Raw genomic sequence first — 27420 nt, forward strand, 5'->3', positions numbered from 1 at the left:
CGAGATCACGTGTAACCTCACCTTCATCGAGCTGATTATGATGAAGAATATGATGTCCGGGGTGGTTTTTACATGTGCAGTTGTTTCATAAACCAGTACAGATCACGGCGACTCCCTGATTCGTGGGAGACAAATTCGTTCTTTTGGATTATTTTACATTTCCGGAAATAGCTAAAGATGAGAATAAATAAAAGTGTCCCTTTTTACAGATCACAGGAGACCCCTCCACTGTTCATTCCAAACCAAAACCATTCGATCTACGAATGAAATGTTTTGCCATCCGTATTATTTAACCTGCACTATACCTGGCCGTTAGGAAGCACTAGAATTATCGGCGGATCGAAGGAGGTAAAGCGAGGAGGGGCAGAAAAGCCCCAGCGGTGACGGACATCTGGCGAGGAGGCGCCGGGTAGGAGGTGAGCAGAAGACGCGGGTCGGCCAATGAGCGCGATGGGCGGAGCCTTCCCGTCGGCAGGGCTGGGCTGGGTAACGGTACCCACCTTCAGCATCTTCGCGGCTCCAGCCCAGCAATGGAGACAGCGACGAACTCGGAGGGGTGGCCTAGGTGGGCACGTGCAAGCCCCCTAACCCAGACATGAACCTGGGGATAAAGTTTTGGGACCTTCCAAGGAGGCACCGTTACACCTGTCCTGCTGGTGAGTCGGATCGTTCATTCTAGCTGCATTCAATGTATTGGCATTGTGGTACTTTTTTCAATACATCCTGATATGAGTCACCATGATCCTCTCTCTCTCTCTCTCTCTGTGCCTCTGTGTGTGTGTAGTGTTGTTCAAACCATTCACCTTTTCATCGGCCCATGTTTTTTTTTTTCTAGTTTAAAAGAAAATGTGAAGTCCCTGTTAAACGCTGTTGCACGTCGCCCTCCGCCACGTTTTTATCGGTTTCTCCTCTGGTATGAATTCTGGGAGGAGGTAGAGCACCGGCTCCCTGGCTTTCCATCAGCATCATGCCCATACTGGAAAGAGAACCTTCTAGGGACCACGGGAAGAGCGATGTAAGAATTTTTTTTTTTAACACTGGCTTAGGAAAAATGTGCATATGGCTACACAAACAATGCTGACAAAGACGCTGTGTTATATTAATCTGTATTCTTTTAATTATTCTTTTAGTTCTTTTTCTTTTATAGAAAGAATTTTTTAATGAAAATCCTTATTAAAATGCAAAGGTTTTCCAAAAACAAAGCACACATCCTGCTGTGTTTCCTTCCCAATCATGTACTATAAAAGATTTAATATAGCTGTAGGACATATTTAGTTATAATTATCCATAATTCAATTCACCGTTCTCTGTTCACATCTAAATAAACTAATAAAGGTTTTTACTGTATTTATGGTTGCTGTATTAGGGCCTTCCCAAACTGCCAGTCCCAAAATTGCAACAGACACTAGACATGTACCTGAAGTGCATGAGGCACCTGGTCCCAGAAGAGAAGTTCAGGAGAACCAAGATGATAGTGGATCAGTTTGGTGCTCCTGGTGGTGTGGGTCAGTTCCTGCAACAAAAACTCCTGGAGAGGAGGGAAAAGAACGCAAACTGGGTAAGCCCAAGCGCTTTCACGGTTCTCAAAGGGGACCTAAACTAGTCAGCCAACCAAAAATGTGTTGCTTCCTATGGTCTTAGGTATATGACTACTGGCTTGAAGACATGTACCTGAACAACAGATTAGCGCTGCCTGTGAACTCTAGTCCTGTTATGGTCTTCCCAAAGCAGAACTTCAGGACCAATAGCGACTCTCTGAGGTACAGTGCTGCACATTTACACGCTCTACCATCCGCTAAAGAGATTCTGCACTGACATCTGGCTATTAATACATCCAGTAGCAGCACATCCCATTGCTTTAAAAAAATATTTGCTGATTGGTTAATGGTGTTGCTATGAATTTGCAATGTTATACTATTATGCATATTAATAAAACCTGATCTATGAGTCATGGAAGTGCCGGTCTACTCTACTGCACCTCTTTCTTCCTGAAGAGCAGTTTATTGATCTACCACTAAGTGCTCTAAATGGATAAATTAATTAATGAAGCTGTTGCTCTCTTACCACTGCAGTCATATACTGATTCCATGTGCACATCCCTTTTTCTCGTAGAAACCTTTATATTACTGGCGTGTGAAAATTAAATGAACTCTTTCTCATGAGACGTCGAAATATTGCATTCTGGGACTGCCTACCCTGAATCACTATTCATATAAAGCAAAGATCCATAAACCTAGTAAGACAAAAGCTTACTTTTATCATTACGTCTTTCGTACAGATTTGCTGCTCACCTTATTTCTGGCGTGCTGGAATACAAAGCTCTACTGGATGCGTGAGTGTAGAAATATACAATCTTGCCTTGTGTTACTTGCCAGTGCACCTCTGTCAAGGATCCTGTGTCTGTGTTCTTGATAGACAAGCCCTGCCTGTGGACTACGCCCGGGGACAGCTAGCTGGGACACCACTCTGCATGGATCAGTACTACAGGCTCTTCACGTCCTACCGACTTCCAGGCCCAAAACGAGACACGTTAGTCGCCCAAAAGAGCAGCGTTATGCCTGAGCCAGAGCACATCATAGTGGCGTGCAAAAATCAGGTCTGGGAAAGCACTGAATAGTTCATTCACTCACTGATTGACTGCCCATAACCACATAGTACTGTTACTCGGGGTTATACCTGCCGGAGCTCATCCTGGGACACTAGGCAGAGGGTGGGGACTCAACCAGGGTGGAGTGCCAGGCCACCACAGGGTTCATACACACACACACACACACACACACACACACACACACACACACACACACACACGTGGCTAATGTAATCTAGTGTGCATCCCTGTGGACAGCGAGAGGAAATGGAGAACCGTGAGGATACCCACACCAATACAGGGAGGGCATGTATCTTATCTTAAACTCTGCACACACAGGGTCCAAGCTGGGAATCAAACCTACAGCCTTGACGGTATTGAGAGCGTGTTGCTAACCGTTCAGCCCTAACACTGAATAGCTATCAATATGAGTGCCGCAAGGCCAAGTGTTTCTGTCTCCCTGAAACATCCAGATAAATGCAAAAATGTAGCATCGCAATCGATTAGTGACGACTCTGAAACATTTTATTGCATGTTTATTGTCATTAAGAAGCGAGGCCAATTGGAAGGTGTGTGCCGTTGAATAAATTAGGTTCTTCCCACTTCATCTTCTTAATTACGGCAAGGTTCTCATCCCGGCAGAATCATTTGTATTTCAGCTGGACACCTTGAAGGGAGAAACAAGTCAGTACTAAAGCTCTACTTCATTATTTTCTCATTGATTAAGCTCCTTGCTGGTTATTTTAAAAAATGGACAGGAGGGCAGTAAAAGTGCAGGATGAGAAGCAGCTGGAGTCAGAGTAGAATCAGTTGACAGCACTACTTCGTTGCATGTGTATCTTCTCTGCTCACCCACTAGTTTTTTGTGCTGGACGTTGTGATTAACTTCCGTCGACTCAACGAGAAAGACCTTTACACTCAACTGGAGAAGATCTGGAGGATGGCAGAAAATGAAGAGGAGCGCCTCCCTCCCATCGGCCTGTTAACATCCGATGGCCGAACGGAGTGGGCAGAAGCTCGCAGCGTTCTCATTCAAGGTTAGTTGGCAATGAATCAATGTAAAGATTACAGACATGTACAGTAGAACAGTTAGTTATACATCAAAAGAAAAAAAAAATGAATACGCGATATGACCAAGAGTCCAAACCTAAATAAAGTGCAGCTAAAATTGTTGGACAGGAGATGTGAGCAAATTTTATGAGGTTGCCAATGCTTACAGAGGTGACAAAAGAGCTGTCCCAAAGATGAGGGTAAATGTTGTGTAAAATGTTCATAGGTCATCTAGGGGCTGTGCAGGGAAGCTGAGCAATCTACATTTCATGATGCATGCATGATACTGATACACATCCTGTCATGTCCTATGTAGATTCAACCAACAGGGACTCCCTGGACATGATAGAGAGGTGTTTGTGCCTGGTGTGTCTGAATGAACCAAGTGGCCCAGAGCTGACTGATACCAACCGTGCCTTGCTCATGCTCCATGGCGGAGGTCCAGAGAGGAATGGGGGTAACTGCTGGTACGACAAGCCCCTGCAGGTGAGGCTTGGACAATGGCCTGGAAAGAGTACATATGCCACTGCGATGGATAATTCATTCTTGTGCTACCCTCTTCTAGTTTGTCATTGGATCAGACGGCTGCTGTGGAGTTGTGTGTGAACATTCACCGTTTGAAGGGATCGTCCTCGTTCAGTGCACAGAGTACCTTCTCAAATACATGTGAGTCTGGGGAAAAAAATTACACTTTACTCTGCCTGCCGGCGGTTAAGAGCGTAAACCTGCATCCATGGATTTAGCTAGTCCTTGGGACAATAAGACAGGTCCCTTAAAATGAGTGATGTCTAGAGCTCATTGGTAGGTATAAATCCCATTTCAGGGTCTACATCCTTCTAAGATTGCCTTGGAAGACATAATGCATCAAAGCAGCGCAACAGAGCTGGTCCTGTAAAAATGCTGCATCAAACATGGCCAAGTAATGGACACATCTTTTCAAAGTCTAAGACGAGGGCTCTCAACACTGTAACACACTGACATCTCAAGATTTAATGCATTAAAAAAAAATCTCTTTAATGCATGGCTCTTGACATGCAAACACCAGTCCTCCAAAGGGTGCATCCACTAAAATGGAACACAGTCCTAGCTCCTCATCATCATTTGTCTCTTTCTTCACCTCACAACTTCCATAAGCTTCCGAATCTGAAAAATTTACATTTAAATTTGAGGCATTTGGCAGATGCCCTTATCCAGAGCGACTTACAACGTGCTTCAGGTAGCAACAGGTAGCACAGGTTACGAGCAGCTTTCAGACCAAATTTACTTGCTACAGCTTTTTAAATTGACATGCTATTACAAACTTAAAATTGCACTTTTATTACAACATAGTTAATTTTTTGACCATTAAAATAATCAAACAGACAGGAGGTTGAGTGTGTGTGTGTCTCCCAGGAAAGGCAGCCCATCGAAACTGGTGAGAGCAGCCAGTGTGAGCGAGCTGCCAGCCCCCAGGCGACTGCGCTGGAAATGCTCTCCTGAAATCCAGGCCCTCCTGGCTGCCTCAGCAGACAAATTACAAAGGCAAGTTTGACGAAATTACTCTCCGTCTCTCTCACACACTGACATACAGCGTACAGATAAAGTGACGGCTGATTCTACAGAAGAGTCATGAAAGTTTAGATAAGAACTTAGATAAGGTCTTATGTCAGCACAGTGAGTGCCACCAACCAGAGAGTGAAAATATCATTGGGAACAGCCAGCCAGTATAAACTTTATTCATTATAACATATACCAGATTTGTAAGAAGTAAACTGGAGATGTGCAAGTAAACACCAATCCAATCCTGTAATTTTTTTTAGGCTTGTCAAAAATCTTGACATGAATGTTTACAAGTTCACCAATTATGGCAAGGAGTTCATCAAGAAACAGAAAATGAGCCCAGATGCATACATCCAAGTCGCCCTGCAACTGGCATATTACAGGTCAGCTCCGTCCATCTTTACCCATGTTATCCAGTAATGATATTCAAGGGGCTACACAAATACCAATTCAAACCAACCACCAGGTGTCATGGAAGGCAGGTGTCCACCTATGAAAGTGCTTCCATCCGCCGATTCCAAGAGGGAAGAGTGGACAACATTCGGTCGGCCACCTCTGAGGCTCTGGCCTTTGTAAGGACTATGACAGGGGAAAACTGCAGTCTCAATGTAAGTCTGTGCCCCTTTGAACTTGTCAAGAGCCCTCAGGCATGTCACTATGGTAATGTGACCAAGGTTATGTGGTTTTCAAGGATGTTGAAAAGTTGAAACAGCTAAGAGATGCCATCAATGCCCAGACCAACTACACCATTATGGTAGGCTGACACTTTCCTTGCAATATTGAACTAAAATGCTACGTGCAGACCATAACTCACATAATGTAAAATCTAGCTTTGCATGAAATATTTTTTATTTAGGCAATCACAGGGATGGCAATAGATAACCACTTACTGGGTCTACGGGAGATCGCCAAGGAGCTCAATATGGAAAAACTTGAGCTCTTCAGCGACGAAACGTACACCATCAGCAACCAGTTCATCCTCTCCACCAGCCAGGTATTGTATATCTGTAATGTTTCTTCTGAAGTAAATACGATGACAGGACCGTGTGAGTGTATTAGGACGAATGACATCTCTGCTGCGCCTTTAGGTCCCCACCACTGTGGAAATGTTCTGCTGCTACGGCCCTGTGCTCCCGAATGGCTACGGCGCTTGCTACAACCCCCAGTCCGACCACATCATCTTCTGCGTGTCCAGTTTCCGTGACAGTGAGGAGAGCTGCTCAGACAAATTTGTGAAGGCTCTGAGGGAGGGCCTGCTGGAGATGGGCAGCCTGTGTACTAAGGGCAACAACCCGGTGACACCCTCAGAGCACCCAGTCCAGGTCTCCAACACAATGAGGAATGGAAGTAAGCCACAGGAATGACCTTGGCACCTTCTCTGCTTGTGTTGTGCTTGTTTGTTCTGTAAGAAATATCTATAATAAATAGATATTTCTATTTGTGTAGCAGAATATACACAATAATTCTAAATAGTTATAGATATAGTTATAGATTTCACTGAGGTTTCTCTGTAAATGTGTTCTAGAGCAGAAATCTGCTGCTTGTGTGACCTGTATGAGACGGCACTCCTACTTTTCATCTGGGCATGGTTCTTCACTGTCTTTGAATGGAATAGTGATGGTAGAAATAGCAACTGTCAACTATTTGTCAGTTGATGCAAAAAAAAATCTGTAAAACAGTGAAAATGGAGATGTGAAAAGTTGTCCCAGTGTGTATTTGGGTGTCTTGGGTGTTTGGTGGCAAACATGGCAAAATGAAAGGAATTTGCAACAAGAACATGCCAGTTTATATGAATTGCTTTCTGTGTGTCTCATTGCAGAAGTGTTTTTAGAAAAGCTAAAAAAGATCATTTGTCTCATACGCAGTGTCAGACCTCATTATTATGCAGCTTTTTCATTAAAAAAAGCAAAAATAATGTGTTGGAGACAGATCTGTGTTTGTAACAATTTCCTCCTGTGGACCATCCTGCCTCCATGTTTTGTTGGAAGTGTACAATTCTTTACAGTTTTTAATAAATTTGCTCCATAGTAAGATGATGTTTTTCAACAATATTGGCAATTGAAAAGAGTAATTGATATGGTGATTCTGGTATGTAAGATCATTAAAGTTCACATTATACAGTAAATATTTGCTCATTGTGTAAAAGAAAACTATCAGAAAAGAACAATATACCAAATGTCGAGCATATATCTAAATGAAATATTTGATTCACCTCAGTAATTTCTTTTTCATTTTTGTTTTAAAATGGTAAAGGAATGTACTTGCCATTGTCTGTTTAAGTGGTATTGCATTGTCTTAAGGTGTATGTATCCACAAAATGTGCAATATATTATAGAATGTTAAATAATTTATTTTTGTAAATATAATACATATTGAAAATGTTATTCCATCTTATTAGTCTATATTTTTTTCCTTAAAAATAAATAATACATTATCAGTTTAAGAAAAAAATCAACGAATGAATTGTTTTCCTTAATTAGCTATATTCGTCTTCTGATTACTTAAATATTACTTTATACATGGGCCAGAATGAAACTTTCACATGGACCAGATAAACTATTTATTGCATGGTAATATCAATGAAGTGAACCCAGTAGACGACATTTACTTATTTCCTGCTTTGCTTGCTTTGCTCATTACACATATCAAGTAGTCTCCACTAAAACAATGACATTTATTTTATATATTCAGTCCTTAATTCGACAACAGTCAGAACATAAACCAGAAAATCAGTCATTATTGCAGAAGAAATCTCATCAACTGATATGGTCACAGAATGTTTTTTTCTCTTTTCCCTTCCATATACAATTGCAATGATTATTTTTACTACATCATCTATCCATTATATACACATGAAATATTAAATATGTTTATCATTTCTCTTGTGGCAACGTAAATGCATAACCTAATGGTGGGGTAGTAATGGATGAACGGAGTTTCAGTAGTGAGGACCTCAGGCAATGTGGAGTAAAATCCTTCTGGCAATCAGCCGCTTCAATCTACGATTTCCTTTTTTGTGTGAAGATTTCACTAGAATAACAGTCCTGAAATTGACTTTTTACACTAACTGGAATAATATAAGTGGGACAATTAATTTCAGAACTATTTATGGATTGCTGAACCACATTGGCCAGTTGGAGAATTTGTATTGTTTTTACAGTTTTTGCTCACACAACTAAAAATAGCACATGCTTTTTTAAAAGAACTTTCATAGCCACTCACGATTTCATGTGACATCCCCAACAGCTCCATGATAGAAAGGTCAAAACGGATGCTTGATGTCTAAATATTAAAATAAAAAGTCATGGGAGTGAGGAAGAGTAAGAGGAAGGGAGTCTTACAACCAAAGATGTGAGTGTGGTTCAAATGATAAGACAGATAAAGTTCAGACTTTTGAAACACTTTATGACCACCATGTTCTCTCAACAAGGAAAATAAATAATGCATTTATAAATAAATCGTAAGCATATGTAGTCAATAAAAAAACATGAATTTGTCAGCATCTAGAGCAGAATAAATGACAGCGCGATGCATGATGGTCTAGGTCGCCTGCTGTTGGGTGCAGTTTGCCGCGCTTTTCAGTGGATTTAGAGATTTCGGACACTTGCTGTCCTGGTTTACAGCCCGTTTACAGGCAAACGCGTGTGAACTGACCAGCTCGGCCGCACGTCACGCCGCGTCGTTATTAAGCGGCGTGGGGAGCTGACGTCACGCCGCGTCATCAGCGTCACGACGCTCCGACCGTCGCTACGGAAACCGAAGTTCCGGGGGTGGAAATGGCTCCGCGCAAGTTGGTGATGATAAAATACGGGCCGTACGCGTCGTGCGGCGTTGTTGAGCACAGGACGTTCCGCTTGGAGGGTCTGCAGGGTAACCGCACGTACCGCGACTTTGTGTTTTCGGCGCGTAATGGAGCAGTCACGACACTTTCACTTACTTTTATCCTCAGCTGCATTAGAGGAAAATGGACACACGTGCGTCTTGGAGATGACGCAGGACTGGAGTAAAGTGGAGCTTGTGGTCAACGGAGAACTCGTTTACGAGTGTGACATAAACGACCTGGAATTCGGTAATTTGTCACGTCAAATACATATAGTCAAATACATATATTTGATATGTTATGAGAATGCAATTGATGTCATTTGCACCTTAGGAGGAGATGGACGTCTCGATTGTCTGTGTCAAGAAGCAGTAAAGGCAGTGGAGAATGCATATTAACACCAGTATCAGTTCCAGTTAGGTTTGTGAACCATGCTTTTTTGCATATCATCTCTTATTGCTGCATTGATTATTGTAGTATTGTGAAAAAAACATTATAATGCATCGTGCAAAATATGAAACACAGGCCTGCATGTTGCATTGCATTTAACTTTTGTTAAATTTCATGTATCAGTAGAATTAAACACAACAGATATTCAGATTAAGATATAATCACATTCAAGTGCAAGTAAACATACATGAGCTCAAACTCGTAGTTACTGTTATTGTAGATTCTAACACGAGAATGAAAAGGGTTCCCTCTGGATTCATGTCATCTGTGCCTTGCAGCATCCATGGAGAAGTGATGTGTCATAAATGTCTTGTGTTTTAATAGCAGCTGTTTGTCGTCTCTGGGAGAAGTCGAGTGTGACAGTGAAATGCGAAAGAGAGACTGCTGAAATGGGAAGTGATGCACGGTTCACATATGACTATAACTGACATCAATGTGACTGAATACCTGCATACCTGCGCAGTATACCATGTTGTGAATTTGATCTTGACTGGTGTGTTCTTTTTAAATAAATCTTTTGAGTCGAATGTGGGTTGCATGGTGCGCAAAAAAAAAAAAAAAAACCTTAAAAGCTCATGCCGTCAAAGGTCTTCAGATTAAAAGCGATGTCCAAGAACCTCTTCAGCTCAGCCAGGTGGGTGAACTTATTACCAGTTGCAGGAGCTGCAGCTGGGTCACGGCCACTGTACCTGAAATATATATTTAAACACTTATTTGCAGAAACATTGTGTTATAAGCATCAGCAAATATAAAACAATCAAATAATACCAGAGTTAAGCCAATATGAATGAAAAATGTTGCGTTTGTAAATTGTATTTAATGCCAAACCTACCATATTGGCTTTTTGTTTGCCAGTACAGTGAGAAAGCGAGGTCTTACATAGTCATAATAGCCCATGTTTTTATGCTCTTCCTGACACCATATGAGCTCAGCGTTCCCATACTGCTCCACTTCAGCTCTGACCAGGTCAAAAGGGAAAGGAGATATCTGGCAATAAACAGATATAAATAATCAAATGACAATAAAGCTTAAAAAATCCTTATCCTCTATGTCTGTGGTTTCCAAGCCAGAGCAGGTTTTTGTTCTATTTCTGTCACTCTGATGTAACTGGGTTAGAAATCACTCAACTAAGTTAATACTGAAGCATACACTGAGAGAAAAACTGCTGTGTCACAATGCAAATGCTTTTTAAAGTAAAGTGAAGTGATTGCCAATTGTGATGCACAGCAGCACAGCACACGGTGCACACAGTGAAATCTGTCCTCCGCATTTAACCCATCACCCATCATTTAAAGCCCAGGGAGCAGTGTGTGGGGACAGTACTTTGCTCAGTGGCACCTTGGCAGATCGGGATTTGAACCGGCAACCTTCTGATTACGGGGCCGCTTCCTTAGGCCCAAAGGGGCAGTGGTAATTAATTAAGGTAATTAATACTGATCGTGCTCAGTACGTATTGATCATTACATAGAAATCACCTGCTCTAGTCTGACAATGGCAACGTCTTTCTCAAGACCTCTCTGTTGTCGCTCTTTTGCCAGTTCATAGTAGACTTTCCCAGTGCAGAAGACCACCCTCTTCACCTTCCCTGGGTTCAGAGACGCTGGCCCACCGTCTGGAATGATCCTCTGGAACTTGGAGCCTACCATGAACATGTTTACAGGCATGTAACACTCACACACATAGCAAGTGGAGTAAATTTTCATGGTACCTGAGATCATGCTATCGAAACTGGACCTGGCATCAGGGTGCCTCAAAAGGGACTTGGGTGTCAGAATAATTAGCTGTAAAGTAGACAGTTATTAAATATCAAACTTCTCAGCACTCTTCTTTCTTGTCCCTGGTGACTTTTTAAACATCACACTCTCTGATTTTGTTAATCACATCATATTTAATCTAGGGACTCAAAATAAAAGAAAACAAAACCACATAAAGAAGAAGCTGTGAAATTAAGCAGATTCAAAAAGTGAGGGGCAAAATGAGTTATTTAAAAAAAAAAAAAAAAAAGATCTCCCACGACACTTATTTTAATTTGTTCTGGAAGATACATTCTCATGCTCCACAAAGCACTGCATTTATCTGCAACTGGGGATCACTACAGACTGTAGCGAGGAGGTTAAGCCCGGGGAGTGCAGAACCACTCCAAACTTTCAGCACATCAAGCACCTCTCCTTTCCACCTCTAACACTGATGACTGCATTTAATGTGCAGACCGAGCAGGTGCAAGTGGATGGGTGGCATTAAGTTACGTTTTTTTCTATAAGGGCGGATAAAAATATGCTTCCTTACCGGCTTTCTGAACGGCAATAGGATTTGCCTCCTTAACACATGGAAGTAGTTGGCAGGTGTTGAGCAATTGACCACTATCCAATTACAGTCATAAAGCTGCTGGACCTCAAAGTCTCCAGTGAATTCCTTAATGAGAGTTAAATAAATAAAAAAACAAAAGCAGACTATTAAAATGATCTAATTATAACTTGTCATCAATGCAATGTCCTAAAGACAAAAACAAAGCAATCATATCTCTGATGACATACCTTAAATGCAAGCAAGTGAGCCACTTTCTCTGTTGAATTAATTATGGTATGTTACTGTTTGAGTATTTTACTAAAGATTTAGCAGAAAACTAATTACAAAAGCAAAATAGAATTGTTGAACTTTATAAATGTAGATCTTTCTTGAATTTTTACTGGAATAAATAAACAATATGAATAGGCATCAAATAGTTTGATGTTAAATAGAATGTGTAGAAAAATGTGCAGCCATGTATGCAGTCACTTTTTCTTCTCAGTACAGACAGTATCAACAGGAAGTCAAAACCCCGATTTGTAGCCCGTTTTCACTGTCTGGTCAATATCCCATTAAGTTAAAGACCTCCTGAACTGAAGTGCTTGGCAAAATGAAAATCTGATGCTGTGGGACTGACATATTGCTGAGCATAGAGTCCGGTGGGGTTAATGAAGGACATCAAGAATGAAGGCAATCAAGAATTCCCACCTCAGAACTCACAAACCAGGCTCCCTAGGGGAAATCATTTGCACAGCGGCAGAAGGCAGGGGGTTGAATGCCACTCACAGGGTAACGATCAGGGTCGTCCTTGCTCATCTGCAGGAAGCGCTCTGGACGTGCTGATGAGTGCTCTGGACCCTGGTGATTATTGAGGAACACGAATGAGAGCATACTATGATTGAGACAACTGAGTTCTTGTCAAATTATATTGTTAGAGCATGGACTCTATGCCACATAAACAAAAATATTAAAATTAGATTTCAATTAAATGAATAGACCATCCAGCATGCAATAATGAACTATAGCACTGGTTCATAAACTGGTCCATATAGCACTGGTCCATTTTGGTTGGCCCTGTGGGAAGTACTTTAATACTGGTTCTTTCCTTGGTTGGTTTAAGCAAATGCTGCATTGTTCACATGGCACAGTGGAGAGAAAGTTTGATTGACAGCCTTTCTCAGCTGGCTATACATCACTGCTATATTTTTATATAATAATTTAATGAAACATACCATCCCCTCCATCCCATGAGGTAATAACAGCACAATGCCATTCTGACGGACCCACTTGGCCTGACCAGAACAGATGAACTGGTCTATGATACACTGTGCTGTATTGTGAAAGTCTCCAAACTGGGCCTCCCAGCACACCAGTGCATTTGGACTCGCCATAGCAAACCCCAGTTCAAAACCTGACACACAGATAAAATCTTTTATGGTTTTGGTGTAGTCAATAAGTCAAGGAATTCAACAGTTGTTCAACAAACAACCAATCAGTAATTAGTTTAAAAGAACTACGAGGATGCCTATTTTGGGGGCAGTAGTGGCCTAGTGTTTAAGGAAGTGGCCCCATAATACCATTCCCAAACACTGCTCCTCGGGCGCCTGACAGGGCTGCCCACTGCTCACTAAGGGTGATGGTTTAAATACAGAGGATGCATTTCGTTGTGTGCACTGTGTGCTGTGCTTCACATTGACAATCACTTCACTTTCACTTCCCTTTACACTTACCCAAGACTCCGTATTCTGACAGAGAGCTGTTGCAGACAGTGTAAGGTGCTTGGTTCTGCCACAGATGGTTCATTGGAACACAAATCCGCTTATCTACCTCCTGATCATGCAGAACATGATGACGGTGACTGCAAACACAACAGTGCGATGAGAGCAGAGTCAGGGAAAGACATTTCTCTTCGTCGCATCAGCACGCTAATGTCTTTTTACGGGTGACGTCTGAGCAGAATAACTCCCATTTTTAAGCACCACCAGATGCATAATGAACCTAAAATGAAGTTTGAATTAAAAAGGGACTTTTTGAAATAATGACAAGACAAGGGAAGCGGTCCGTTGACACAGCACAACACTGAGCCACAGATGCCCAGGTAAGCTCTCCTTGTGCTTTACAGATGTCCAGATTGATGATAGAGCAGAAGACAATTCAGCTGAGGAAGGAGGTGATTTGTCAGGAGTCCGTCAAGCAGCAGGGGAGACCTTCTTCACAGTGGTGCTCTCCGATCCTGCTCTTTTTACTGAGCTGAGGCATCCAATCCCAAAGTCACGCTCGCTCTTCTATTCTAATCAGTGTAAGCGGGAAGAGTTCCGGAAAGAAACCAAAGTGAGTTATGGGCAGGAGATTTTAACAAGCTCTGCCAGGCTCCTCGGACATCTCAGACATCAAAAGAGGCTGAATGAAACAATCCTTTAACGTCTCCTCAGCATCACAGTAATGATGTCCTGCGCACATTCAGATGATGGGCGTAACCATGATGGGCATAACCATCAAGCAGCACAGGAGAAGCTTGGAAGGAAGTCATTATACGGCGATTATGCAAACGTTTATTCAAGTAGTAAATTCTATAGGAGTGATGAGATCATTGAGGGTCAGTCTACCTTGACACAGAAAACAGCTTCCTCTCAGATTTATGGAAGGGATCCTCGGTGTGCGACAACATTAACAGTCAATTGTTTTCTGGTTCTTTTCCTGCATGGACCAGTGATGGTTTATTCTAAATAGGACCCAGCTCGGCTGCTGGATATGGAACCATTAGAACGAAAACCAATGAAATCGAGACAAATTGCTCTTGGCTTTTGGTGCGTTCAGCACGCCCAGCCACCCCCCCCCCTTCTCAACACTTCTCAAATACAGACTTCATCAATCAGGGGACTAAAGCACAGGACACAGTGCGTTCCCAAACACAGACGACTGAATCAATTACTCACCGTCATTAACTCCCTAAGTAACGAGCAGGACCAGCCGACTGAAGCGCACCGATATGTTCAGTCCCATGGACTTTTGAGGAAAAGACGGAGCGCAAAAGCCAAAATAGTGTCGGCTGGGAAGCCGGGAACGTCAGTGAGTTGTCCTCTGTCTCATTTTGTCTCTGGATTGTCCTGAGAGATTGAATGTCAGAAGTCTTACGGGACCACAGGCATGGGTTTTTTTTTTCCTCTTTTTTTAAGGAGCAACCTTCCAAAGTGAGACGGATGTCAAAAAATGTAAAACAGCTGGGAACGTGGAGAGTTGTGTCATATGTCGAGCAGTTGAACTTGAGAGTGGACAAGATCAATTTCCTTGACAGGCTGACAAACAAATGTGCATTTCACAAACATGCAAGAACGAACAGACGTGAACAATTGTGTCCGTGTGATAGGCCCATCTCACGCAAAAAAAAAAATGCCTTTCTATCAGAATCGACAAAGGCAGCACCGTGACAGCGCCATGTGGGCTCCATCCCTCTCCCAAGAGACACTGTCTGAGGATGGGCTGACGTCATCTGTCACCCAAAAACCAGACCGACGCTTGTTACACCCTGGAGTAACAAGCCGCAGCATTCCCCCTGTCATCACTGAGGATATGTGTGTGGACGGAACACACAAACACACACTGGCTGGGCAGGCTGCTGAGACCATCTCCCACCTGAAGGTACCCCTCTCCACGTCCTGGCCGCTGAGCCTCACATGAATCCCCTCCTTCAGCAGTGACCCGAACGCCATGTACTCCGCCAGAGCCCAGTCAACCTGCCGTTTTTTCAGCAGGTCATCCCGGCCACGCAGGATGCGGGACACGCCTGCAACACACATCAGTAGGCAAATCTCTACATTTACATCATTTACCAGACGCCCTTATCCAGAGCGACTTACAATCAGTAGTTACAGGGACAGTCCCCCCCGGAGCCATTTTTAGGGTTAAGTGTCTTGCTCAGGGACACAATGGTAGTAAGTGGGATTTGAACCTGGGTCTTCTGGTTCATAGGCAAGTGTCTCACCCACTAGGCTACTACCACCCCATAACTACCACATATCTAGACAAAAAATAATAGCATATCTTCACTGTAAACCATTTCACTCTAAATGAGATATGTGTCCGAATTGTAGTTTAAAAACATTCTCTGTATTAGAGGTGGTAATTACATCTGTTGTTTTTGATTAAAATTATATTACAATACTGAATCGTTCTCTACAATATGATAGTGATATGATCATGTAATGTATTCAGGCATGTTTAAATGTTGAACTGACGCCAAAAGCGAGCATTGAAATACTGCCTCATCAGTATAGCAGCATAGACAGACAGACAGACATAGATCACAGGAGCATTATAACTCAATCAAATGAAAGAACTGTTAATCTGGTGAGACCCAGTGCCACTCCAGACAGCATCTTTGAAGTGGCAGTCATAAGCCCTGTCAGGATTCAGATGGTACAGATGGTTATCAGAACCATCTTCGTTATAAGAAAAGCATTTTTTTAATTAAAAGTGCCTGGAAGCATGTTTAGAGTATTGTTATATGTACAAGGCAAATGAAAAAAGCCCACCAGCATGAATGGCAAAGTCCTCAATAGGCACAGTGCTGGCGATCTGACCGATGTGCTGCAGAAGCTCCTCACCCAGGCCTGTTGAAGGGCAGCTCATGCTCCTTGGCTCTCCCTCTTTAGTGAAGAAGTCTGCATAGCACACATACACAGTGGCATGAAATAAAGTTTCATGAAAGATTTGTGTATTATCTTTTTACAGTTTTTACAAAAACACTGAGCAACATTCTGGACACATGACACATTGAATTCTCAGGCAACTTTTAACAAGATTCCAGAATGTAATTAGCTTATTGACTTATGACTTCTTCACAGTCATCACTAAGAAAGGCCAGTTGGGGGAAGAGCTGTATAAATTCCTCCGTCTTTTCCTTATGAAAATCAACAGCCGTGGATTCCTCTAAATTACTCCCTAGTTCACATGAGAAGACAGTAAAGGATTTTCAGGCAGCTGTTTACTCAGTTCATAATGTTACAAGATGTTGTAGTTTGCAAGAACAATGGAGCTCAATCATTTACATTACACTTATATTTACAGTTATGCAGGGGTGATAGCAAAAATAATTCATAATCCTGAACTTTTGCTTGAGAGGTGAGGGGGCATCAATGTGTCAATATCAATGTGTTCCATGTATGCAACACACTTTTAACATAACTTGTTGGCCCCGAGGCCCAGGTATATAAAAAGCTTTAGCATTACCTTGATCATAATTATTGATCATCTTAATTGTATTTAATAGTATTTTATCTTAAGTAATATATTATTCTTAATCTTCCTTCCAAATATCTGTTATTGTTAAGCCTTTGCCAATGTTACCATTCTAATATTACCTGTACTGCAGTAAGCCACAAGGCAGTGACTGCAATACTTTGAAAAATATTGAAAAAAGTCATAATGTGATTACTGAATTCAATATTTCGATATGCAATTGCAATATGATAAATCTATCAATAAAGATACATAAAATGATTGATTAATTAATTACATCACTGCATATGTTAATTCCCAATACTGCAGATTAATTAAAATAAATAATAAATAAAGCAATAAGAATTTTCTAAACTTACATTGTAAGTTGTACTACATGTAGTATTATATAGGAACTGCTGGATATAAATAAGATGTTATAGGTGCTGATACAAATTTCTCATGTTGCCTCGTGTTGTTGCATTTTTAACTACAAGTTCACCGTCACCCAAGTTCATATCCATTCCCACCAGGGCTGTCTTTGTACGACTTTTTTACGACTTGTAAAAAGTGTGTGTTACTTTAAGAGAGCAGTTCTGTTTGCTGCAGTGGGTGTGGCTTCAAACGGCGAACGAAAACATTCAAAAAAGAAGTGTGGTGTTCGGAAAAAACTTTGTGAAAAGTAATAAGCCCCCTGCAATAGTAAATACACTGATTATTTCACCTGCTGCAGAAGTACAGGAGTTAGGAGTTTTATATATGTTGTATTTTATATTTTACATTTTTTACATTTACGCCATTTATCAGACGCCCTTATCCACTGCGACTTACAATCAGTAGTTACAGGGGACAGTCCCCCCGGAGCATCTCAGGGTTATGTGTCTTGTTCAGGGACAAAATGGTAGTAAGTGGGATTTGAACCTGGGTCTTCTGGTTCATAGGTGAGTGTGTTACCCACTAGGCTACTACCACCCTATGGTAGTATTTTATATATTTTGTTATATGTTGTCCACAAAATTCAAAATCAGAAGATTGCAAACAAATATCTAAAAAAAACTCTTGGACATTCAGTTTACTATTAAATTGCATTACCGCACAGCAAATTTAGTCATATTTGAAATATTCTGCCAGTACATATGAATCAGATATGTTGCTTTACCAGGCCACGGAGAGTCCAGCCAATGGCGTATGTGGAGAATCTTTTCATCTTTAGAGCTGGTGTATGCCTCCTCGCATATCTTGTCATATTTGGCAACCTCTTCCTGCAACAATTAAGAAATCTGTGCAGCACTTAAACAGCAGCAGCACCCCCCCCCCAAAAAAAAAATTAATGAGAGTGCAGAAAGACCAATTTTGCTGAGGACTAATGATACTCTCAGCACACTGCCTGCAGGCGAGAGCGTGAGGGAAAAGCCTTTGTCTCAGGTTACAATTAATTTTTCCAACTACCTTCACCCTGAGCCAAATCAGCCAGCGGAAAGTGACAGGGACGCAGTTGTAAATAAACCACTCTGTCGGCCCGCCGAGACAGAGTGTCAGCTGCACGTTGAAGAGGAATAACCATGTCACGCGTCTGCAGCTTTCGAGGGGGCTCAAAGTAAACGTCTGGGGGGAGGGGCTGTTCAATACTCTGCTAGGTCAATGGATGGAGGGACTTTTTTTTTTTTTTTACAGAACCACAGAAAAAAATAAACCCTCGCCATCACAAACAAATTCCATCATGTGTCAGGGCAGGAAAAGCATCAATCCAGCGGAATACGGCTTTAGGACGCAGGGGGCTGGAATGAATGTCTGGGTGTAGAAAACTGAAAGCATGGTGCTGGAATGGCACTCTTAAAAAATATAGTAAAAATAAATTAATAGATACATGGAAAACCCAGATGTGGCCAACTATCATTTACTTTGTGCACCTTCTAGCTCTTCATCCCGCCTAGGATTCTAACTACAGGACAGCTTGTTGTATGAATATCGTTGGATGGTGAAACACTCTCTACACAAGATTAATGCTAATGCTGTGCCCACTACACTCCTATTGGCAGAGTAAAAACATCATTCCTCCACCCCGTCATGGTCACCCCGTCGTGTCAGAAGGTGGTCTCTGTTTGCGCCTACCATTGGATTTTTGGCAACATATCATAACAAGAATAGTAGAACATGTTCTGTGGCCACAAAGGCGCAAACTAAAATTTATAAACAAGATATACAGAGCATCCGGAAAGCATTACAGCACATCCCTTTTTCCACATGTTAGTTATGTTAGAGCCTCATTCCAAAATTCTACACACAATTCTTCGCAGCACCTTTCAAGCACCATCAGGTTGGATGGGAAGCTTCGGTGCACAGCCATTTTAAGATCTCTCTCGATACGTTCAATCGGATTGAAGTCTGGGCAACTCAAGGACATTCACAGAGTTGTCCTGAAGCCACTCCTTTGATATTTAGGCTGTGCGCTTAGGGTCATTGTCCTGCAGAAAGGACAGTCCTAGTTCAAGAGCGCTCTGGAGCTTCATCCAAGATATCTCTGTGCCTTGCAGCAGTCATCTTTCCCTCTATCCTGATTCCTGACTAGTTTCCCAGTTCCTGCACTACCATGCCTTACTGTAGGGATGGTATTGACCTGGTGATGTGCAGCCCTCCAAACGTGACGCCTGGAATTCACACCAAAGAGTTCATGTTCTTCATGTTTTTTTTGTCAAACTCCAGACGAGCTGACTTCTGTCCGGTCACTCTAATGTAACAGTGTATTAAATGTAATGTAACAAATTCATTTTTTATATAGCCCATAATCACATACATTATGTCTCATTGGGCTTTGACAGGCCCTACAGTTGACAGGTTCTAGGTCACTCGGTTCCCGGATGCTCTGTATCTGTTTTGTATTCACTCTAAAAGGTGCTGGGAGGGTTTGGACATAGTTGTGGACCCAGTGAATCTGTGAATCTTCCATGATAAAGGTTTATATTGTACATAAACTTTGATATCCTACACTTACACTGTCAGTTGTTAATTACACTTCAACAATCATATTAATGTAATATTTTCATGTAAAAATTGTAAAGAGTATTGTTTTTTTTTGTTTGTTTAATTATTTTAAGCTCCTGACCTATAGTGTAAGGACTGGTCAGTAGATGTTTTTGGTCCCCACTGATGCGAGACGTTGTGGTGCATGACAAATTTTATGGTTGATGTCTTACAGTCTGTCACAAGTGCATAAGTTAGGTAGATGTAGAGTGAGCAAGTAATGTGGGTGCCCGGTAGGTTTTTTTTTTTCAAAGACTTATTAAAGAACAGAGCACCCAACCTCAAACTCCTGCAGTGTCACCACACCCTGCGAGATGAGTTTGTCAGAGTACTTTTTCAGCACATGCTCCTGTCGCCGGATCTGCTTGTACATCAGGGGCTGAGTGAACATGGGCTCATCCATCTCATTGTGCCCAAAACGGCGATAGCACACCTACAGACAGCATGTTTTAGTTAGTAAAGAATGCGGTCAAATTTAAAACATTGAAGTCAAAAGCAAATCAGCTGTCACCAGATCTATGACAACATCCTTGTTGAATGTGGCCCTCCATTCTGCCGCCACCCGACACACATACATCACTGCCTCAGGATCGTCAGCATTGACATGGAAGATGGGCGCGTTTACCACACGCGCCACATCTGTGGGGTAGGGAGAGGAGCGTGCCATTCTGGGATCAGTAGTGAAGCCAATCTTGACAACAGGAAATAAAAGGATTGCCTCTATAGTAAATTGTCATCTACCATTAACATCACATTTAAAAAAAAAAGTAGATAGGGGTACCTGGTTGTTGACCACTACATGAATGGTGCCCTGAGTTGTATAAGATGGGAGTTCACTGAGATGGAAGGTCTCATAGACGACCCCTTGACCAGCAAATGCTGCATCACCATGCATGAGTATAGACATCACCTGAGTAAAACAAACCATTATTAGGTCTGTTCATTTCCATGATCAGTAGTTTTGCAGTTACAGCATGCTGAATATTTGCAATCAGAGCTTGCTTTAATTCTGCTAAAGTGTGTAGTGGTGACAATTGAATTAATGTTCCCAAGGATTTGCCAGTTTGTGTTCCAGAATGGCAATGCACCGGTTTTCCAGCAGGTTTGAACCTTTTTTCCCTCTGTGTCACCACGGTAGAACTGTTCGGCTTTGGTCTTGCCCTGCACCACGGGGTCCACAGCCTCCAAATGGGATGGATTGGCCATCAGGGACAGGGTGATGTACTTATCTGTCTCACGGTTTATCCGCTCGTGGTACATCCCCAGGTGGTACTTAACATCCCCAGAGCCCTGCAACGGGCCGAAAAGTCACCCTAGTGTTCTGTGAAAGCATGAGCAGCTGGGTATAGAAATAATGTGATCTTGGTACCTCATCAGCAGCTTCTAATTTGGGATCAAACTGACAGAAGATCTGATCCAGGTCTTTGCGGACAACGTTGGCCAGGACATTTAGTCGACCCCTGACAGTGAATATCAGATCAGTGATATTTTTTTACACATGGATGACCTATTCACTATTTAGAGAACAGTTGTACCGGTGAGGCATTCCCATAATAACACAGTCAACACCAGCAGCACTGGACTTGTCAATAATCATCTTTAGTGCAGGAATCAGGACCTCACAGCCTTCCAAACCAAAGCGCTTCTCAGAAGACCATTTTCGAGCCAAGAAGTCCTCAAACCTATGATACGGACAGAAAAAAAATGAAATATTGTTTTAAATATGACCTACACATGTTCAAAAGCACTGACCTTGTAGACCTGATCAGCCTGGCCAGCAGCGTTCTCTTCTCAGCACTGGTAAACTGCATGACCCTGGGAGTTTCAAACTTCTGGCGAATCCACTGACATTGCTCCACATCATTAATGAACATGAACTCCACTCCTACGTGGCCGCAGTATGATGTCTAAACACATAAAACAATTAATCTGTTAATGTTGATTACGGAAGTGGTGGCCTGGCGACTACGAAAGTGTACTCAAAAAAAAAAGTGTATTTTGGGGCAGTGGTGGCCTAGCGGTTAAGGAAGCGGCCCTGTAATTATAAAGGTTGCCGGTTTGAATCCCGATCCGCCGAGGTGCCACTGAGCAAAGCACCGTCCCCACACACTGCTCCCCGGGCGCCTGTCATGGCTGCCCACTGCTCACTCAGGGTGATGGTTTAAATGCAGAGGACAAATTTCACTGCGTGCACCGTGTGCTGTGCTGCTGTGTATCACAAGTGACAATCACTTCACTTATAAATCCCAAACCGCCAAGGTGCCACTGAGGTCCACTTGAGCAAGGTACCATCCCCACTGCTCACTCAGGGTGATGGGTTAAATGCAGAGGATATATTTTGTTGTGTGCACATTGTGTTTCGCAATGCAGTGTTTCACAATGACAATCACTTCACTTTCAGTACACTAATATTATCAGTACAGTCAGTGCACTTATTTTGATCAAGTTACATTTTACGTTTTGGTCCTTATGTACATTTGGTGAAATGTAAATTACATCTCACTAGTTCTCGACCTTTATGTTGTATTATTCTAATTGCAGCGAAACCTCTTCATCTCAGAAACACATTTTCAAGATGTGTGATCGCAACTTACCTCTAGCCTACGGATAATCTCTCGCAATGGCAAGGTGGTCTCACCACCTCCAATGAATGTAGTTGCAGGCAACCGAAAGGTCTTGTCCAGATCTGTCTCTTGAAGACCATAAAAGCCTGGGACACATCAGAATAAATGAGCTGAAGTTGGTGAGAGCAGGTGCATATAACAGGCAGATTAACATTTACAGCATTTATCAGACGATCTTATCCAGAGCACCTTACAATCAGTATTTACAGGGACAGTCTCCCTGAGCAACTTAGGGTTAAGTGTCTTGCTCAGGGACACAATGGAAATAAGTGGGATTCGAACCCGGGTTCATAGGCAAGTGTGTTACCCACTGGGCTACTACCACCCTATATGTCACTGATCTGACAGAAGTCTGATTCCTCATATGCAAAATTGGACTGGATCCTGATGACATGGAAATCTGTTGTGGACCATAAACATGACATTGTGTTTGTTTCAAACCCAGTAGATATGTGGAACCCAATCTTCATTACTCATTACTTCCAAATGCTTCACCCTAAAACTATTCTCAAAAAACAACACTGACACCATATAATACAATCATTGCAAAATGATTAATTTGATCTTGATTCCGTTGTTTTTGTAATCTCTGTAATTGCAATCAAAAATTTAATTAGATGAATTGCATAGCTCTAATTTTAAGATCAAAACACTGTACCATTTAGTCCATTAAGGAGACTGGTAAAACTCAACAGTGAGGTGAAGAGGAGAGGAGACAGGTACAAATCAGATTATATGCACAGACCAAGGAGCCTGAAAATAGAGACACACACCAGTTGACTAAAAATGAAGGCTGATCTTCACCTTCATTAATAGCCTGATGCATGAAAAAAAAACAGATTGGGGGAGGAGGGAACAAGCGTGTTTTGAAAGCTCTCTTTAGTGACTATTACTCTCCCTTTCGATCTGTTGTGAGTGCAGCACCTACATTCTTTCATTTTGGCCAGCAATAAAGGCAATGCTAGGTGACAGGGGAAAGGGGAAGATTTATGAGGAGGAGGCTGAGATAGCATTAACCTGTGCTATCGCCTCCATCTGGGGTGCAGCGTCTCAGTTACATGTCCCCCAGTGACCTGTGGAGGCTGGGTGAAGAATCCTGTTCCTGCCTCCTCTCTACATTTCTAATACCTTCTGTCCACATTACCACAATCACATATATCACAAGAAAATGAATCAAACAAAACCTACTAGATGTTCATGAAACATCATCTATCATTTAATCTGAACTATGATGTATTGTCTATATTGGATGTAAATCCCATTTTTGCAATTTCGTGCCAGTTACATGTGATCAGTGTTACTTTATTATCTTTGAGCTACAAAAACATAAATGGATGGGCAAAAACAGAAAAAAGAATGCAGCCAAACAGCCAAATGTACTGAGGTCTTAATAACATGGAATGAATGTTTAATCATACATAATGTAAATGGACACTATAAAAACACATTGCTTGACTATAAAACTTTATTGTTGTAATATTGAAGATATACGGTAGAGGTCGAAAAGATCTGGCAGGACATAACCCTAGTGGGTAACATACTCACACAGAAGATCACAAAGTCGCAAGTTCAAACCCCACTTAATACCGTTGTGTCTCTGAGCAAGACACTCAACCATAAGTTGCTCCAGGGGGACTGTCCCTGTAAGTACTGATTGTAAGTGGCTCTGGATAAGGGTGTCTGATAAATGCTGTAGATGTAAATGAAATGTTTCCCATTCATAAAGTGAAATTCCAGTTCATTTTAAGGGGGTGGTAGTAGCCTAGTGGGTATCACACTCGCCTATGAACCAGAAGACACAGGTTCAAATCCCATTTACTACCATTGTGTCCCTGAGCAAGACACTTAACCCTGAGTGTCTCCAGGGGACTGTCCCTGTAAGTTGCTCTGGAAAAAGGCTTGTGAAAGATATCAATAATACGACCTCCAAAAGAATAATATGAATAATAATGAAACCCAAATAAAATGATCTAATAAGTCTTAAGAGTTATTGTTTATATTATGTTCTGCATATCTAAAAGCTAAAAGGAAGAGTGTGGTATGGTTATCATATAAAAATAGAGAACATTTCTGGACAGGATAGAAGAGCAACATAGGGCAATAGAAAAGAAAATGAGGGGGCTGAAGTATGAATTATTCTTGAAACTGCCTGAGGTGTGGGAACCGACTCAGCATATTTCAGTTTACCGAGAAGTGACAAACTATCTTCAAAGTGCAATTAAATTATGGCTTTTAAAAAAAGGACAAAAAAGTAAAACTTTTCGATGACTGTAGATCATAGTCATCAGATTAGCTTGCCTGAATTATTCGTGGAAAAACCGCACACACTTACCTAGTTTGTCAACAGTCGTTATCAAGTCTGATGGGGCAAAAGAGTCTAAATCAGCCTCAAGAATTCCAAGGGGGTCCAGTTGTGCCACATGATGCCCTCGAATCTGTGAAAAAAGGAAGAAAAAATAAGGAAGAGTTCACCGTAGGCTTTGCACACACAAATTATTTGGACATGGAAGGAAGTTTATTTTTTTGATTGGGCAAGGCTGACCTGGACATTAAGCATTTCCGTCTTTATAAGAAACACATTACATTTACAGCATTTATCAGACGCCCTTATCCAGAGCGACTTACAATCAGTAGTTACAAGGACAGTTCCCCCCTGGAGCAACTTAGGGTTAAGTGTCTTGCTCAGTAGTAAGTGGGATTTGAACCGGGGTCTTCTGGTTCATAGGCGAATGTGTTACCCCAGTAGGTTACTACCACAAACACAACACTTTCAGGCCAGAACATGAGCTGAAGCTCCACCACAAGACAGAGCAGAGCAAATCACCTCCTCCCCAGAGTAGATAGTTTCCCTCATTAATTAGACAAAGTTGCTGTTGTCACTGGTATTATTTAATGTGTAATATAATATAGCCTTAATGACATAATTTGCATATCCACATAAACAAGCAAGTTGAACTTGCTCTCATCAATTTCTTAACAGATAATATTTATATAAAGCACAGGCAGGTTTAAATGAACACAGTAGGTACCTGATAGGCCCTAATAAGATTGTGAACAGCCAGATGATCCTCCACAACTTTCTGGGCCATGGCAGGTGTCTGGGACATGGCCCGGCCCTGGAGCAGGGCAGATGGATGTTTCTCCCCCATCTCACTGGCTGGTTTATGAACATTTCTGAAGTAGGCATCCCATGACTGCAGTATGAAATAAAGTAAATATCCAAATTGCTACATTTGTAATATGGTAATATCGGTGGAAATAATGTAAAACACTGTAATATCGGAGGACACGTTTGTTTATTAAATCATACAATTTACAGAAGCCTCTGCTGTACCTCATGAACGTTTTTGCGATCCTCCAACCATGCATAGTACATTTCTTCCACATAGCTGGAATTGTGCACAGCCAATGAGGGCTCAGTAACTGCAGAACTGCAGGCCCTCCAGGGACCAAGAACCTTCCCTCGTGCATGGCCTGTCAGGAAAAGACTTCCCCCTCTGAAGACTCCAGCCAGGGCCCTGAACTGACTCATGTCTGATCAGTCAAAAATAGAATGTATTATGCTGTCATTTATTGTTTCACACACCCAGCTGGGGTTGGGATATAAGAGAATTTATCTAACTGTTACACGTGTTCAGAATACAATGACTTGTATATATAAATCAAATCTGCTTGCACATTCAAATTTAGATGTTGGTCACAAGCTCCTCATGAACCATAAAAAAATCTTTCTTGTCGTATATTTTGACTGCAACTCAAAGGACAACGTTGGATTCACACATTTAACTGTGAAAGAAAAATTTGGAACGAGGAATCAGATCAAATGTATTTTATATGTATTCTAAAATATCCTACATTGCTATCCACTGCAAGGTCCACACAAAGAAATGTGCGCACCTTGACAGGTGCCCCGTGGTGCCTCACTGTCACATCGGCGATTCGGGATTCGAACCGGCGACCTTCCGGTTACGGTCCGTCTCCTTACCGGCTAGGCCAACCACTACTTTCTCCCAACCCTTCACCTGGCATACACAGCAATGAATAGCAGCTGCTCTTGGATGCATTGGTGGCCTAAATCGGAAGGTTGCCGGTTCGAATCCCGAGCAAAACGCCGGCTGCCCACTGCTCACCAAGGACGATGGTTAAAAGCAGAGGACACCGTGTCACCGTGTGCTGTGCTGCACAATCACTTTCACCATGCCAGCGGACGCAGAGTGAACGTTTACGGAGACCTATCGTTCCGTCCGGCCTTCCACGCTACGGCTACGCAATTTTTAACCCGCCTGTTAATGTAAAACCTCCGTCGTTTAGCATCGATATTAAAACTACGGTTTATTAAAAAAAAAAAAAAAGACACAGTGTTCTTGATTTATATCGGGTGTGGGCGAAATAAAAGCGTTCACCTCGGCGTTCGCAGCGTCCCGCGTTTCCTTCCCCTGCTCCTCTAATCCGTCCGCGCCAAATCCCCATAATCCCGAGCAGCAGGAGCCGGGGACGCGCCGCGGTACACGTCCCGGTACACGTCCCGGTTACAATGGGTCAATATCCGGGGCGCAAGGACAGGCACTGGGGGGGGATGGAGCCAGATACAGAGACCTGGGCCTGGGGCAGGGGTTCGACCCCTAACATGCATGTGGCAAGACTGCTGTACACAAACTCTCTCCATCCAATCTGCCTGAGCTGGAGCTAATTTAAAAAAAAAGAATTGCAGTCTATAGGTGTGCAAAGGTGGTGGACACCCAGGAAATACATGTTATCATTCATAAAAATAAAAAAAAAATCTGAACACCATGTACAGTACAGGCCAAAAGTTTGGACACACCTTC

The 27420-nt window shown here is 42.2% G+C and overlaps 3 protein-coding genes across 11 annotated transcripts; 2 read left to right on the forward strand and 1 right to left on the reverse strand.

Annotated features, from left to right (window-relative positions):
* Positions 1-516: 516 nt before the first annotated feature.
* Positions 517-7493, forward strand: chata (choline O-acetyltransferase a). 2 transcript variants are annotated; one of them, XM_028989324.1, is made up of 15 exons: positions 517-656; positions 836-1015; positions 1367-1558; positions 1642-1760; positions 2279-2332; positions 2416-2596; positions 3447-3624; positions 3954-4123; positions 4203-4303; positions 5030-5158; positions 5437-5559; positions 5643-5784; positions 5868-5930; positions 6033-6170; positions 6265-7493. In XM_028989324.1, the coding sequence occupies exons 2-15, from the start codon at positions 968-970 to the stop codon at positions 6538-6540; spliced, it is 1914 nt and encodes a 637-aa protein (XP_028845157.1). In that variant the 5' UTR covers positions 517-656; positions 836-967; the 3' UTR covers positions 6541-7493. The 2 variants fall into 2 exon arrangements, with proteins under 2 accessions (XP_028845157.1, XP_028845159.1); XM_028989326.1 differs by having other exon boundaries at positions 538-656; positions 785-1015.
* Positions 7494-7836: 343 nt separating this feature from the next.
* On the reverse strand, positions 7837-27098 carry ogdhl (oxoglutarate dehydrogenase L). Of its 8 annotated transcripts, none has more exons than XR_003750596.1 (23): positions 26998-27098; positions 25929-26128; positions 25624-25788; positions 24927-25029; positions 22565-22680; positions 21723-21877; positions 21506-21652; positions 21340-21430; positions 21081-21260; positions 20752-20880; positions 20482-20661; positions 20251-20403; positions 18109-18211; positions 16265-16393; positions 15366-15516; positions 13463-13590; positions 12965-13143; positions 12519-12590; positions 11733-11858; positions 10922-11227; positions 10279-10433; positions 9114-10135; positions 7837-8458 (listed from the first exon to the last, which is right to left on the reverse strand). XR_003750596.1 is itself a non-coding variant. In XM_028989993.1 (23 exons), the coding sequence occupies exons 1-23, from the start codon at positions 27062-27064 to the stop codon at positions 10012-10014; spliced, it is 3090 nt and encodes a 1029-aa protein (XP_028845826.1). In that variant the 5' UTR covers positions 27065-27098; the 3' UTR covers positions 7837-10011. The 8 variants fall into 8 exon arrangements, 5 of the variants coding, with proteins under 5 accessions (XP_028845826.1, XP_028845825.1, XP_028845830.1 ...); XM_028989993.1 differs by having other exon boundaries at positions 7837-10135; positions 10922-11085; positions 11155-11227; XM_028989992.1 differs by having other exon boundaries at positions 7837-10135.
* Positions 8913-9973, forward strand: c8h10orf53 (chromosome 8 C10orf53 homolog). The gene is made up of 4 exons (XM_028989999.1): positions 8913-9046; positions 9126-9245; positions 9330-9416; positions 9774-9973. The coding sequence occupies exons 1-3, from the start codon at positions 8953-8955 to the stop codon at positions 9392-9394; spliced, it is 279 nt and encodes a 92-aa protein (XP_028845832.1). The 5' UTR covers positions 8913-8952; the 3' UTR covers positions 9395-9416; positions 9774-9973.
* Positions 27099-27420: the final 322 nt, after the last annotated feature.

This window comes from Denticeps clupeoides, chromosome 8 (genome assembly GCF_900700375.1).
Source record: "Denticeps clupeoides chromosome 8, fDenClu1.1, whole genome shotgun sequence".
NCBI classification, from domain to species: domain Eukaryota; kingdom Metazoa; phylum Chordata; class Actinopteri; order Clupeiformes; family Denticipitidae; genus Denticeps; species Denticeps clupeoides.

Bases quoted from the DNA above. Each gene is read 5' to 3' on its own strand.
- c8h10orf53 (XM_028989999.1), top strand. From the start codon at position 8,953: ATGGCTCCGCGCAAGTTGGTGATGATAAAATACGGGCCGTACGCGTCG. The intron at 9,047-9,125 runs GTAACCGCACGT...TTTTATCCTCAG, and splicing joins CCGCTTGGAGGGTCTGCAGG to CTGCATTAGAGGAAAATGGA. The intron at 9,246-9,329 runs GTAATTTGTCAC...TTTGCACCTTAG, and splicing joins CATAAACGACCTGGAATTCG to GAGGAGATGGACGTCTCGAT.
- chata (XM_028989324.1), top strand. From the start codon at position 968: ATGCCCATACTGGAAAGAGAACCTTCTAGGGACCACGGGAAGAGCGAT. The intron at 5,560-5,642 runs GTCAGCTCCGTC...ACCAACCACCAG, and splicing joins CTGCAACTGGCATATTACAG to GTGTCATGGAAGGCAGGTGT. The intron at 6,171-6,264 runs GTATTGTATATC...CTGCGCCTTTAG, and splicing joins TCATCCTCTCCACCAGCCAG to GTCCCCACCACTGTGGAAAT.
- ogdhl (XM_028989992.1), bottom strand. From the start codon at position 27,064: ATGGGGATTTGGCGCGGACGGATTAGAGGAGCAGGGGAAGGAAACGCG. The intron at 20,881-21,080 runs GTTCAAACCTGC...TGTTTTACTCAG, and splicing joins GTGACACAGAGGGAAAAAAG to GTGATGTCTATACTCATGCA. The intron at 18,212-20,250 runs GTTGGGTGCTCT...TAATTGTTGCAG, and splicing joins TGACACTGCAGGAGTTTGAG to GAAGAGGTTGCCAAATATGA.